The following is a 14,701-nucleotide window of genomic DNA, read 5'->3' as shown; positions in this document are numbered from 1 at the left end:
TGAGAATGTGGGTGGGTGGAGTCTTATTCTCCAGCTCATGAAGTTGCTTAACCCTCTTAATTTAAAGCCTGAAACATGAAATAATGAAGAAAAATCTTATTTATTTTTTGCAAAATAGAATGTTTTGTTAACCTTATTACGAAATAAAAAATACCATTAATTTGCAAATCTGTGTTTAAATTTGCAACATAATTTATTTCGGTCCCCTAATAACGTAGAAGCCTCAAAATTTAAATATGATGCAATTGACTTTAATCCCTAAACGCAGGTGACTGCTAAGTAACATATTTATTACCAATGTGATCAATATTTATGAGCACGAAAAACGCACGATCATATATGGATGGGGTGTCATATTAACAGGAGTGTAAAGTTTTGGAAAATGTGAAAGAGGACATAAATTTTGAAATGTATTTTAATTAGTTTTACAGCTTTTCTAACAGATAAAGACTCCCTCTATGGGCATTCAACTACACCAAATTAAGTTATAGTTATATTTTAAAACCACTGAAGTTGTGCTTCTTTTTCTTATATTAAGATCTCTCATCTGTAGTTGAATTTCTCTACACTGACAGAAAAGGGAGATGCACCCGTCTGGCCCACATGAGATCAAAATTAGCTATATGTGATGTACTTGGGAAATATGACCGCAAATGGAGTGGGAGTGTGTGGGTTGTTTTGTTTTTTTTCACTTTGTCTGACATGTTTCCTGCAACAAGTTCTTGATATAGGAAGTGCATTTTCCAAAGTAGCTCACACATACAGCAAAACACAGAAGACACAATGACAGTGGCTTCAGCTCAATTCTCTAATGACATTTACAAGGCAAGGCAAGGCAAGGCAAGGCAAGTTTATTTGTATAGCACAATTCAACAACAAGGTGATTCAAAGTGCTTTACAGAGACATTAGAAACAAGAACAAATAAAAAGCATGATTTAAAATTGAATAAAACAAGCAAATAAACTAACTAACTAGTTAACAAACAAACAAACAAACAACAGTATATAAAATCAAAACAGATAAAATCAGAACAGTAGATAAAATCAGTAGTTAAATGTAAGTTTTGAAATTTAAGCTTAAAGTGTGGATTTGGTGCTTTATTCAAATGCAGCTGAGAACAGGTGAGTCTTCAACCTGGATTTAAATAAACTGAGTGTTTCAGCTGATCTGAGGCTTTCTGGGAGTTTGTTCCAGATATATGGAGCATAAAAGCTGAATGCAGCTTCTCCGTGTCTGGTTCTGACTCTGGGAACTGATAAAAGACCGGATCCAGATGACCTGAGGGATCTGGATGGTTCATACTGGGTCAGGAGGTCATTGATGTATTTTGGTCCTAAACCATTCAGAGCTTTATAGGCCAGCATCAGAACTTTAAAGTCTATCCTCTGACGGACAGGCAGCCAGTGTAAGGACCTCAGAGCTGGACTGATGTGGTCCACTTTTTTGGTCTTAGTGAGGACTCGAGCAGCAGAGTTCTGAATGAGCTGTAGTTGTCTGACTGATTTTTTAGGTAGACCTGTATGGATGCTGTTACAGTAATCAAGCCTACTAAAGATGAATGCATGGACTAGTTTTTCCAGGTCCTGTTGAGACATCAGATCTTTTATCCTTGATATATTCTTGAGGTGATAGTAAGCTGACTTTGTTATTGTCTTAATGTGTTTTTCTAAGTTTAGGTCTGCATCCATCACTACACCCAAATTTCTCGCCTGGTTTGTGGTTTTTAGATGTATAGATTGAAGTTCTCTGGTGACCTGTAATCATTTTTCTTTGGCGCCAAAGACTATTACCTCAGTTTTGTTTTTGTTTAGCTGGAGAAAATTGTGGCACAACCAGTCATTGATTTCCTCAATGCATTTACCAAGAGCCTGTACAGGGCCTCGGTCTCCTGGTGACATTGTGATGTATATTTGTGTGTCATCTGCATAGCTGTGGTAGTTTATTTTGTTGTTCTTTATAATCTGTGCCAGTGGGAGCATGTAGATGTTAAACAGAAGGGGTCCCAAGATGGAACCTTGGGGAACTCCACATGTGATACTTGTCTGCTCAGATGTGAAGTTACCTATTGATACAAAGTATTTCCTGTTTTCTACGTATGTTTTGAACCAGTTTAGTACAGTTCCTGAAAGACCTGTCCAGTTCTCCAGTTGTTTGAGTAATATGTTGTGGTCAACTGTATCAAATGCTGCACTGAGATCCAGTAAAACTAGGACTGACATTTTTCCACTGTCTGTATTCAGACATATGTCATTAAACACTTTGGTCAGAGCGGTTTCAGTGCTGTGGTTCTGTCTAAAACCTGACTGGAAGGCATCGTAGCAATTATTCTGTTTTAAGAAGTAACTGAGCTGTTGAGAAACTGCTTTTTCAATGATCTTACTTAAAAACGGGAGATTTGAGATCGGCCTGTAGTTGTTCATTTGTGTCTTGTCAAGATTGTCCTTTTTCAGTATAGGTTTGATTACAGCAGTTTTTAGTGATTCTGGAAACACACCTGATAATAAAGAAAAGTTGACGATCTGCAACAGGTCTGACTCTAAAGTCTTTGAGACCTTTTTGAAAAAACTTGTTGGCAGGACATCTAAACAGCAGGAGGAGGAGTTCAGTTGACCTAAGATGTCCTCCAGGTCTTTGCTGTTAATAGGTTGAAACTGTTTCATGGTGTTTAAACAGTTTTTTGGTGGACACAGTACATATCCTGGATCTGCTGTTGATGTACCAATTGCTTGTCTAATTTTTTGGATTTTTTCAGTGAAGAATTTGGCAAAGTCATTGCAGGCCATGGTCGAATGAAGTTCAGCTGCCACTGACTCAGGAGGGTTTGTTAGCCTGTCAACTGTAGAAAATAAGACCCGAGCATTATGGCTGTTTTTAGTGATGATGTCAGAGAGCATTAGGTGCATTAATGATCATATACAGAATTGTCTATCTGTGTTGAAAAGACAGTTAATGTAGTATTTTTAATCTGTTAAATGCCTTCATTCTGCCTCAATATGGTTTGGTTTGGTTTTTTCCCCTATTTCAGCACTTCATTTTCTTTATTTTCCTCTATTTTGCTCTATAGCATTTTGTGACTGATTCTCTGTACACAGCGCTTTTTAAATAAACTTTATTTACTTACCTTAACTTTCAATAACATATCTGCAACATTTCATTGCACAAGTCATCACAGAATATGCAAAATAGTTTATCTAACTGTCAAAATGTGCTGAGGCCACAGCTGTAAGTGACTGATAAGTCAAGATACATTAAGCTGCAGAGTTACAGCATTGGGTAAACACAGAAAATGAGCTGATAAACACTGTACAGCCTGTTCACTGTACAGAAGAGGATATATATATATATATATATATATATATATATATATATATATATATATATATATATATATATATATATATGTGTGTGTGTGTGTGTGTGTGTGTGTGTGTGTGTATTGTAACGTTCTCAAGAACCAGACGTTTTGATCTCAGTTAGTCCATTTATTCCGTAACACAGGTAAATGGGCCGTTAACTCCGGGGACACCTGTTGTAACTCTCGTACAACACCTCACTTCAGCCCCGTACAGTTACACAACAACAAGGACCCCTCCCCCCCCCCCTCCCCTTCCTGCACACATTAACTCCCTTTTTCCTGCAGCACAACCAAACATGTATCTTAAAGAAATGACAACAATGTGCTAGATAGATAGATAGATAGATAGATAGATAGATAGATAGATAGATAGATAGATAGATAGATAGATAGATAGATAGATAGATAGATAGATAGATAGATAGATCAACCTCACATGCTAGCTGGCTAACAAAAGATTTATCTAGCTAGCTCTTTCATTAGCTAGCTAGCTGGCTTATAGCTCTTTTGTGAGGTGCATCTTCACTGCTGAGGTTTTCCTTCAGTGGTTAAGCAATGTAGTTATCTATTTTTTCATTTAACAGACCAAATCCTAAAAAACCTACCTCGAAAACAAAATGTATGACATATTAGACATTGCATCCTGATCTGTCCAAAATGTATAACTGAGCACCTCCTTCATAGTCAAAAATTGTAACTGGGCCACAAAATGTGTTCTACTATACTGATGCTCACATCTGTGGGCTTGGCAGATTTTGACAATTAGTTGGATAATTCTGTATGTTATGACTTCAGAGGCATATCCAACCAAAAACTTTACAAAATGAAGACTTTTGAACATAGACATTTAAAAATACTAAAAAAGAATGTAAACAAACTTGTTAACAAACTGAGTCAAAGGGTTTCACAATATTGTTTTGATATCTACAACTGTTATTGACAAATTGAGTCAAAACCATTTCCTGTTTATTTTGCAGATGTATTTGCATGATTAGTGGGGGGACTTTAAAAAAAAGAGACAGAGAGAGAGAAAAGGATTGGTAGCGTATCCTAATATTTTCCATTGAAAAGAAGAGGAAAAGCTTGAAAAACTTGACAATAAAAAAGATGGGAGGGGACTGACAGGAAGAGAGATCACACAGAAGAATGTAAATTTAACATTGGGGAGTTGTATCAGATCCTTGTTTTCCTCTTTGTGTGCCTCTGTGACAGCTCGGCACAGTCCTCCTCAATAAAAGCCTTTTTGTCTGCTGGTGTCTTGGAAGAACAGATTGTTAGAAACTCTGTCACATGACCCCCTCACTGGAGTCCTGCGTGCATGTACAAACACACAGTCACACCATATGTCTATGCAACTCACACAATTTCACCCACACACATTATGTGCACTGCTGCAATGTTATTAGTCACTACATTCTTTCTTACAAAGGCTCATTCCAGAGGAAAATATTTCCTGATGGACTACAGAAACATCTGGAGAGTATAATCAACGCACTCATCACACTCTGCTGGCAAGAGTATGGACCCTTATCGTAAGATTTTTCTGTCCAGTGTTTCCAGTACACATTCAAAACATCTTTGGCACACATTCAAACTGTGTGACCCAAAGGCACAGAGCCATTCTACTGAACAGAGGATATTGGTGGGTGGAAAAGTACAAAGGGTCAAAACCCCCAAATAGTGCACCCTTTTATTCTCTTGGTGTAAATATTGAAAGAAAAAGAAATTCCTTTGCCTTTTTAAAATTAGGGTTACACTGAATGTCTAGTTATTATTATTTTTTCTATTGCATACATGCTGTGGTTTACTCATTCACTTTGCTAGTGAAAAGTTGTTAGTTTGAGTCAAGCCAGAGACACAAATTCCAGCTAGGAGTACACAAGCTAGTATAATGACTGTTACAAGTCTGGATAGAGGGAGGACTGCATGAAGGAGGGCATCTGGGGTAAAAACGCTGCCAAGTCAAACATGTGGGGCTACCCGCTGTGATGTCCCCTTCTAACAAGGGAGCAGCTGAAAGTAGCTTAAAAAAGTTTAAATAATACAGGTTTCGCATATGTTATTAATAAGATCTGTATATACTTATGAATGAACACAATACCTTGTCAGTCTTACAACATGTTGAAATAAGATTCTGATCTTCTGAAATCCATCACTGAAGTAGTTCTGTATTTTGAATTTTGCATTTATGAGAAGACAGAGTGTTTCTCCCAATGTCACCATTGTTTTTGGAATCTTTCATCTTTATAAGGAACATTTGCACTGTGGCTACTCAGCAGCTCAACCTGAAACACAATGAAGGATTTCTATACAGCCATGTGAATCTTTACATAAAAGCACACCTAAATCACTGACTGACTTTTCAGACAGATAACACTTTATGAGGGCATCCGTACTAGTTGTAAGTAATACCGCCCTTATAGAAATATGCATTCAGGACCAAAGGGGGTCTGACTCTCTCTCTCTAAAACATGTGCAGATAGACTGATGTGTGATAATATCTGTCTTGTACTGATGTTATTGTACTGAGCTACCAAGTGTTTCTTGGTAAGAGTGAACATTTGATTTTGGATCCTTACTGGATGCATGACCTGGCAGGAATTTAAACACCCAACTAGTTGTTTGAAAGGCTCTAATGTTGCCACACAATTGCCTCACATTTCTTAATAGTTCCTTCACAAAGCAAGAGTTTCATTTAATTTTTTAAACTGGTGTGGACCAACAGCTCTCTAGGTTTTCTCATGGTATTTCAAAGTTGTTGTTTTTTCGGTGGCTGATGAACTGACTATTTCATTTTTAGTGAAGCCACAGTGACAGGACTCATTCAAACACTAAAAAAAGGATGTTACTCGAGTGATGAACCATTACTTATGTCATTAAACCACATGTAAAAATCCCCTAAAAAATTACGTTTACTGAATAAAGAACCAAAAAACTTCCCCCTAAGCAAGAATGTTAATAAGAATAAGAATAAATGTAGGTTGCACTTATAAATAAACATTTTTGTGTATGTTGTTCATTCATGTCTCTAAGGTTTCAAATATGGCCCAGAGGTCAGAACCATCTGCCCATAACCCTCCTACTAGAGGGTCCACATCTGGGTTCTGCGTTGCCCTTACCTGCCTGTCTCTTTAAGAAAAGTCATATGATGGTCACATGACCCGGAAGAATACCGAAGTCATTCAGCGTGGTTGTGTTTACAGGCGTGTTGTTTACTTGGCGCCTGCAGGTTTGTGCTGTAAATAAACCGTTAATTTACGATAATTAATCCTTTAGACGTTTATATTATCATTCAAAGAATAGTAACGTAACCTGCTTTCTTTTGTATAGCAGCCACAGCTCTCTGCTATCAATGTCGAGGTAGGTTTATGTGAAGGTTTTAGGTTTACTCGAAATAGACGGATTGCTTTGCTCTCAGTAAAAGAACTTACACGGAAATAAATCACCGATAGAATTCTAACATTATTTTAATGGTGTGCGGCGACACTAGCAGGCTTAAAATCCGACTCAAATCTCGTTTGTCATGTATTAGCATCTCTTCGTATTTCGCACAGGTGTGTTACAGATGTTTTAAAAATCTCAAGTAAGCAAAAAAAACATTACTGCCGTACGTTTTTAACGTTTCCCGATTTGCATGTATCCTCTCATTTTGAAATTGCCCTCATTTTCATTGACTTTTGCTTTATAACAATGACACGGTATGACATGTGTCTTCAGTTACATTGAAGCAGGTTTTGATAACGTTTTATTTCTGCCTCTTTTACCCTCAGGAGTAAGTAAAAACATTTTAGATATATTGATCATGAAGCAGGTTAGTGAGGCTGTGAATGTCCCTGCATGCTTCATATCAAACCATGAAGGCTTTCTTGGAAGCATCAAAAACTTCATTGAGGATTTTGTGGTGACTGAAATAGATATCTATGGACAGCATGTTAACACAGCAGCAGCCACACAGACACCGGGCTGTGCCTCTTCAGTTGGAAATGACAGAACCAATGCAGAATATAAAGAGGACAGTCATTCTTCAGCCTCACAGGATGTTGATGTCCCTCTGGATTGGGGGGTACACGACCCACTCCCTAGTCTAGGGAGTTTAGATTTAGGTGTGATTTTAGGTCAGTCGGTCAGTGAGGAGCTCGAGCAGTTTGTGTTAACTCTCAGAGATAAAAATCCACCTGAGCTGGAGCTCTCCCTTGGTTCCTTTGCTGACAAACACCAGAGAGCCAGTGTCCACCGAGCTGTCAGACACCGCTTCCCTTTTCTCATGACTGTCACCATTCAGCCTGAGATCAGGGTGAGGGAGGACCCAGACTACAGAGAGCTCTCCCAGCTTGTTAAGGAGGATGAGGCTGAGGACTTTTTCAGATTTATAGATGCCAAAGTGAGAGGTTCGTCCTATACGTTTGGACCTGATGACAATAAGGAGCACAGGACGGCAGTCCATCACTTCCTGAATCGAAGGTTCGGGAAACTGGTGGAGACTAAAAGCTTCAATGACCAGGGGAGGACATCGATCTCAGTTAGGCTGAGGGAGCGAGGGAGGCCAAAGAAGCGAACAGCAGAGGAACGTAAAGATGATGAAGTTTACACTGGTAAGGCATAGCATTGCATGTTATTAATCATTTATAAAATGTAAACAACAGGAGAAAACTCCAAGGTTAATGCTTTAGATCAAATTACCTACTTTAAGTAAACAAATAAATAATATAGAAAAAACTGAAGAAGAATGAAGAATTTTAAATATAAATAAAATAATTATGGCAGCTTTATTTCACAGTAATTGTGATTTGAATCGGTCAAAGCAGGAGAAAAAGACCAGAAAACTCTTAGTGAGAAGGGCAGGATGACACAGGTTAAGAAAATGAAAATCAAAGATGGTTTAAAAAAAATCAGATTTCCCATAGGGAACATTTTCAAATGTGATAAAAATATAGATGTTTTTTGCGTGTTTTTCCAGCGTTCACTCTGTGTAAGGAAAACCTTGAGACTCTGGAGGCCATCAGCTACATGGCAGCAGCTCTCGGGGTCCTGCCATCTGATTTCACCTATGCTGGGATCAAGGATAAGAGAGCAATCACCTACCAGTCCATGGTGGTAAAGAAGGTCTCACCTCAACGGTACTGCTGTGTTTCTTTCATGCATTTTGAGTATATATTTATATATATATATTTTTTCTTTTTCTTATTTACAAATCATGGGATAAAAGCACCAAAAGTTGTGTTATGTTAGAGTTCTTCTTGAAATACTATTTATATATTTTGCATTTTGTGTGACTAGGTTGAAAGAGAAGAATGCAGAGTTTCAGAACAGAGGGATCCGCGTGTTTCAGGTGCGTTCTGTCAGCGAGCCTCTCCGGCTTGGACGACTGCAGGGGAATCACTTCGACCTGGTTGTCCGGGACCTGAGACCACACGGTGCCGGTGACACGCACTCCTCTGGCGGAGACGTGCACACACGGCTGGCAGCACTGGTGAAAGAAGCAGTGGAGAATGTCAAGGTATATTTTGAGTTTTAGGTTTTCTGCAATCCTGTGGAAAAAGCATATGCCAGGAACCAGGCTTTCTTTAATGTTTTATTAAAAAACTTTTTTTTATTGGATATTGACAAACTTAAAAAGGCACCTAACTTAAATAGTGAACCAGTGTTGTGTCTGCACTTGCACAGCTTGGCATAGAATACATTTTGAATTGTATACAAAAACTCTTCATTTGTTAAAGTTTATTTATTTGATTCTAATAATGCAAAGATATCACAGTTTGACCAACAAGGTGATTCTCAAAGAGCTATTAGCTAAAAACCTGGTATACCTCAGTGTAGTCTAGAGCAGGGCGATATGGCCAAAAATATTTATCACGATATATATTTGAAAATTTGCGATAACGATATAACTGACGATATAATTGATGCGAGACAAAATACAACTCCACAACATTACTAGCGCAAAAAGACAACCTTCCATTTATTTTCACGTAAACAAGAAGCTGGTTTTTATGTACATTAAAGCTTTATAAAAATGTAACAGTGCAAATGCAAATTCCTTGCTGAAAGTTTAACCAAAAGGCATTTCCAGTAGAAATGAGCTGACATATCCTGAGCATAACCATGTATAATATCCACTGAAGTTAAAAAGAGGTGCTTTGCAACATTAAACTGCAGTGTGCAGTACGCATTTTTCGGACCATAAGGTACACGGGATTATAAGGCACATTAAGCGAAACAAAGCAGTCAGATAAATCAAACTTTATTAAACTCATTCTTCTTGCTTCCTCCACTTCTGTACCATTGATTCATTAATGTTGAATTCTCTGGCAGCTGAGCTATTCCCATGTTGTTGCAGTATATTAATGACTAACCTCGTATTGTGGATGGATTATCTCAGTTGTTCTCCTGACTGAAGTTTGGTCCGTTTACAGCATCCTGCCATGCGATTGCATTTGTCTCTAACCATGAGGAACCTTCACGTTAACTTTTATAAGTGGAAAAGTGTTAGTGTTCCTCCTCCAGCTTCACTGTTTATGTTATGCTAACATAGCTGTGTCGCTAGCGATCACGTAGCACATCATTATATATCAGCTAGCCCAACTTCAGTAACCCTAAAAACGTCACTGCTGTTTAGTTTCCTGTCTTCATTTATGTTGGAAGTGATAGCAGAGCTGTACGTTTGAATTTTTTCAGAAATCTCTCAGTCAGAACATGCTATATCATGCTTAGGTAACTAGCGAAACTAGCGAGCTAACTTCCGCTAGCTTCCTGCTAACTTCCAACTCCGTTAAATGTAATAACTTTTGTTTTCATGGATGCCTGGAAGTTAAACTTTATAGTTACACTTGGTAAAGCAGCAATGCTGATCGTTTTATTAAAGATCAAAGAATTTAGACAGTTTTCAACTCTCAGTGATGCTGCAGGGTTGTTTGACCTGAAGTCAAATATACGGAGTTTGGGACCCAGATTACTCCCAGATTTAAGAGCATCTTAGTCCGACAAATACGACAATAACAACGGCCACTTGCATGTTCTGCAAAAAAAATGTGCTTTGTTGTGTATCTGATGGACAAACACCAAACCAGTTCCACATCACGGAAGTTGCACCATTTTTACAAACCAACAATCGGCCATGTGCGTATGAAAACAAAGGCACTGCGCATGCGCGTTTTACTCCCATTCTATCGCGATATTTCATTTTCCTATCGTTGCCTAACATTATACCGGTATTACCGTGAACGGTATAATATGGCCCAGCCCTAGTGTAGTCCTCCAAAATCTGAGGAAAGTGAACAAATAGAGGAAAAAAGAAGAAGTGGTAATCCTAAAAAAACCCACACTGCAGCAGAAAAACAGAATCTGAACGTCATGTCCTTTAAAAATAGGAGGGGGAAAAATCTGGCAAAGGCCTGACACAGTAGCTGAGAGATTCATCTGGCCCTTCATCTGCTATTCACTGAAGCCTCATCAGAAAAGGTCTCAGTGGAAGGGTGGCTGTCAAGAAGCCACAGCTGAAATTAGTCCTCGACTAATCATGTCTTTCCTGATAGAGTTTTAAAATATGTCTGCTCATTAGCAAGTGGTTTTGTTGGTCCAGAATGTCTGCTTCATACAAGCTACATGGCCACCACCACACATTGACCTCTGATGTTTTTCACTGTAGGCCAGAGGGTTTGTCAACTACTATGGACCACAGAGGTTTGGGAGTGGACAGAGCGTTCAGTCTGATCGAGTAGGACTAGCTCTACTGAAAGAGGATATGGTGAGCGTTTGAGACATTCGCTATGTATTCAAGATGATAATACTGTTGGTTACAGTCATATAAAGCTAATCCACGACCGGCATTGCTCAGTGAAAACAGCACATTGTTGAGTTACTGTATGTAATGTGTGTGTCAGGTGAGTGCTGTACGTCTCTTCTTCACTCCAGAGGAAGGCGATGATCCTCAGAGTCATGCAAAGAGACACTTCCTCCAAACAGGTTTGTTTTAGTTTTATGGGAGCTTTTTCTTCCTTCAGAAATTTCTAAAATGAGAACTATTCTTTGCTGAATCTGAGGTTTTTTTGCAGAACAGTGTGATGATCTGTTCCTCTATTTATTTTTGAAAGTTGGCTGAAATTCATCATCCATGTTTGGCTAAAACCTTATGATTCTGTAATGTCAGCGTCTGCTGTTCTAGTGAATTCATGACACATTTCATAAACCAAGTTTTGGTTTATGAAATGTGACTAAATTAACGTCATGCAAATGCTTTTTTTAGAATTTGCAATTTCAATATGTTTTGTCGTTTTATTTTTCTGTCTTTCACCCCTCTCCACTCCAGATAACGCTAAGGAGTCCTTAGCTTTGATGCCGTTGTCCAAGCCCAGGGAGCGGTTGATGCTGCGGGCCCTGAACCGCTATGGTACAGGTCCTGATGGATGTGACCAAGCCTGGCTCAGCCTGCCACACAGCATGAGGATTTTCTACCCTCACGCTTACTGTAGCAGGTCAGCTGCAAGGAGAATCTACCCATCCATCCATTATCTTAACTGCTTCTCCTGTTCAGGGTTGCGGGGGAGTTGAAGCCTGTCTCATCTGTCATAGGGCACAAGGCGGGGCACGTCTTTGACTATTTTTTATGATATTAAATAAAAATCTTTGAAAGTAACACAAACAGGTTTGACAGATAGCGATATGTAAAAAAAAAAAAAGTCGTGCATTTATTAAAGCTGGTTTCCATTATAGGTGAGGGAGATAAATTGGCCTTAGGTGTAGCCCAAATAAGTGGTTTCTTTTATTTATTAGGAAATTAAAATAAATGTTATATAAAAGCCAAACAGTATTTTTAATAACACGCCATCCCAGTGCTTTAGATCTTTAATTTGAAAAATTATGTCGATGTTCTTGTGGTTGTCAGAGTTTGGAACGAGGCGGCGGCACACAGGCTAACTACAATGGGTCATAGTGTCCGAAGAGGTGACCTGGTGTGGTTACGACAAGGTCAAAACAAAATGGAAGATGCTAGAGAAACCAGCATGGCTCAGGTAAGAAGGCAGATAAAACAGGAAAAGGAGATCTTTTAAAAGTGATAACTGATTAAAAAGATAGCTCAGGAGTAATTAGGATAGCTTTGTGTTATAATCAGAGCAAACACTTTTCCAGGCTTTGTGACTTGGTTGCATCTGTGACAAACATTATCACAGAAGTACAGGAACCAGCTTGTTGACTTCATCGTGGACCTAAATGCTAGAATTGTAGTTCCCGCGTTCGTTTTCACACATTTACCAGATCCTTGAATTTTTCTATCTTAAACTTGGTACAGTCATGTGTGCTGCGTCCTGCATGCTACCCAGGCAGTGCCCACCGCTTAAACCACACAGTATTTCCAGTACAAGCACATCTAAAGCTGAGTGTTTCCTCCTGTGTGTTCACATGTTCATGCAAGCATGAGCTTAAGTTTTGTCTTATTTTTCAAAGTAAAGTTTGCACAGGCCAAACACCAAAGGAGGGGATAAAGGAGGAGTGGCATTTAAGAATCCAAGCTGGAGAAATGAAAGCATAATCTTGGCCTGAAACTGCAAAGCTGGGGTTAGAATGGGGGGTGAGAACAACACGAAGTATATCAGCAAACAGTGCGTTAAAATTTTTTTATCAATTAATTATTTATTGTTTCTATTTGTTTCCTTTTAGTGAGGTAAACTACCCTTTTTAGTGTGCATGAAAGGACAGAATAGAGGTGAAAACTGTGGTTACTTCCTTTTTTTTCTGCTTGTTGAGGCTGTGATTTACAACAGTAACTTTGTTATGGTTTCACTTACTGTACTTTTGTTGCTGCTGCAGTCCAGAAATACCTCCTGGTAATTTCAACAGTAAATAGGATTATTTAGTGACACATTTTTTTGTGCTCTTTTGGTCACAGGACACATTTTCGATGTGAGGACACGTTGTTACTTTTTTCAAACACCTTGTCAGTGCCACTAACTTTGTGTTTGTGCTTTCTTCTAGATCCATGTGGTGACAGATAAAGAGGAGCAAGATGGTATCTATAAACTAGAACAAGTAGGGAGTGTTTGGAGCTATTTGTGTCTCTGCCAAATGCTGTTTTTTGTACACTACAGTAACACTGCAGTTGCTACTTGTTATATTATTGTTCTGCCAGGTTGTGTTACCGATGCCAGGAAACACTGTGAAGTATCCAGAAAATGCCATGGGAACTTGGTACCGAGAGAGGCTGGTCAGAGATGGACTGGAAGATTGCCGCTTCAGAGTCAGCAGCCTCAAACTGAACCTGCCTGGCTGCTACCGCCCCCTGCTGGCAGTGCCGCACAACCTCAGGTATCAGCTGCAGAGAGCAGCCAGCAGAGAGGGTGGAAGAACGATGGCAGGTTCGGAGTCGCTCACTCTCACGTTAAACTTCGACTTGGACTCCTCGTGCTATGCTACCATCTGCCTCAGAGAGATCATGAAGTGTGACCCCTGAAGGTTAAAGGAGGACATAGCTGTTGTATTTGTTTGAAGGAGAAGAAAACAGCTTTTCTACAATACTTTGTACTTTCATTGACCGTTATTATGTTACTAGTAGTCTTTTAGTTTGTTGTTGAAGACCGTAAGTATAAAGAAAAATCATATTGTGCACTTCAAAAAGCATAATGAAAGGAGGCCACTGCCAAATGTGAACAAATGTCTATGTAAAAGAATTCATGCAGTATGTTTCTCGTGCCATAAATAAATCCTGTAAAACAACAAAGTTTCTGATTTTTAAAAAAAAAAATTTCTGTATTTTCATTCAGAATGTTTAAGTTTGAAATCTTAAAAACACAATTTGAGTGGGTTCAACTCCACACTCTCCATCTTAAAGATAATAAAGCATTGACCTAAAATTTCAGAAATTAACTGCAATCTTAACTAAGTCCACTTAAAATGTGCATGTGATTTTTTTTTTTTTTTTAAAAAGAGAGACCAATAACCTTTGACCTTCACAAAGGCTTTGTTCACACTGCAGGCGAAGGCGCATCAAATCCAACTTTTTTGACCTTATGCGACCCATATCCGATCATGGTATGACAGTATGAACAGCACAAATCTGATATTTTCAAATCCGATCTGGGTCACTTTCGTATGTGGTACTGAATCCGATACGTATCTGATGTTTTAGAAAGCGACTGCGGTTTGAACGGTCATGTCGCATTAAATCCGTCTTTTACGTCACTGACACAAGACAGACGGCAATTAGCGCTGGAGAAGGGCACAAGAAGACATCGTGAACGCTTCCTGGCCATCCAGTGAAACTGTTGGGAAGACAACGTTGGAGAAACATGAACATTTTATTTGTACTGTATAATCTGCAGGTTCTGACAGAAATCTGCAACTATCCTTTGAAG

The 14,701-nt window shown here is 38.8% G+C and overlaps 1 protein-coding gene across 4 annotated transcripts; it reads left to right on the top strand.

Moving 5' to 3' along the window:
• Positions 1-6,524: 6,524 nt before the first annotated feature.
• pus7l (pseudouridine synthase 7 like) lies at positions 6,525-14,080 on the top strand. 4 transcript variants are annotated; one of them, XM_080887138.1, is made up of 11 exons: positions 6,531-6,585; positions 6,687-6,716; positions 7,127-7,948; positions 8,314-8,473; positions 8,634-8,853; positions 11,002-11,100; positions 11,237-11,318; positions 11,662-11,827; positions 12,238-12,364; positions 13,326-13,379; positions 13,480-14,080. In XM_080887138.1, the coding sequence occupies exons 3-11, from the start codon at positions 7,159-7,161 to the stop codon at positions 13,798-13,800; spliced, it is 2,019 nt and encodes a 672-aa protein (XP_080743264.1). In that variant the 5' UTR covers positions 6,531-6,585; positions 6,687-6,716; positions 7,127-7,158; the 3' UTR covers positions 13,801-14,080. The 4 variants fall into 4 exon arrangements, with proteins under 4 accessions (XP_080743263.1, XP_080743262.1, XP_080743261.1 ...); XM_080887137.1 differs by lacking the exon at positions 6,687-6,716 and having other exon boundaries at positions 6,525-6,585; XM_080887136.1 differs by having other exon boundaries at positions 6,525-6,939.
• Positions 14,081-14,701: the final 621 nt, after the last annotated feature.

Source organism: Rhamphochromis sp. 'chilingali' (genome assembly GCF_963969265.1).
Source record: "Rhamphochromis sp. 'chilingali' genome assembly, chromosome: 7".
Classification (NCBI taxonomy): domain Eukaryota; kingdom Metazoa; phylum Chordata; class Actinopteri; order Cichliformes; family Cichlidae; genus Rhamphochromis; species Rhamphochromis sp. 'chilingali'.
This window is presented reverse-complemented; position numbering and strand designations above follow the sequence as displayed.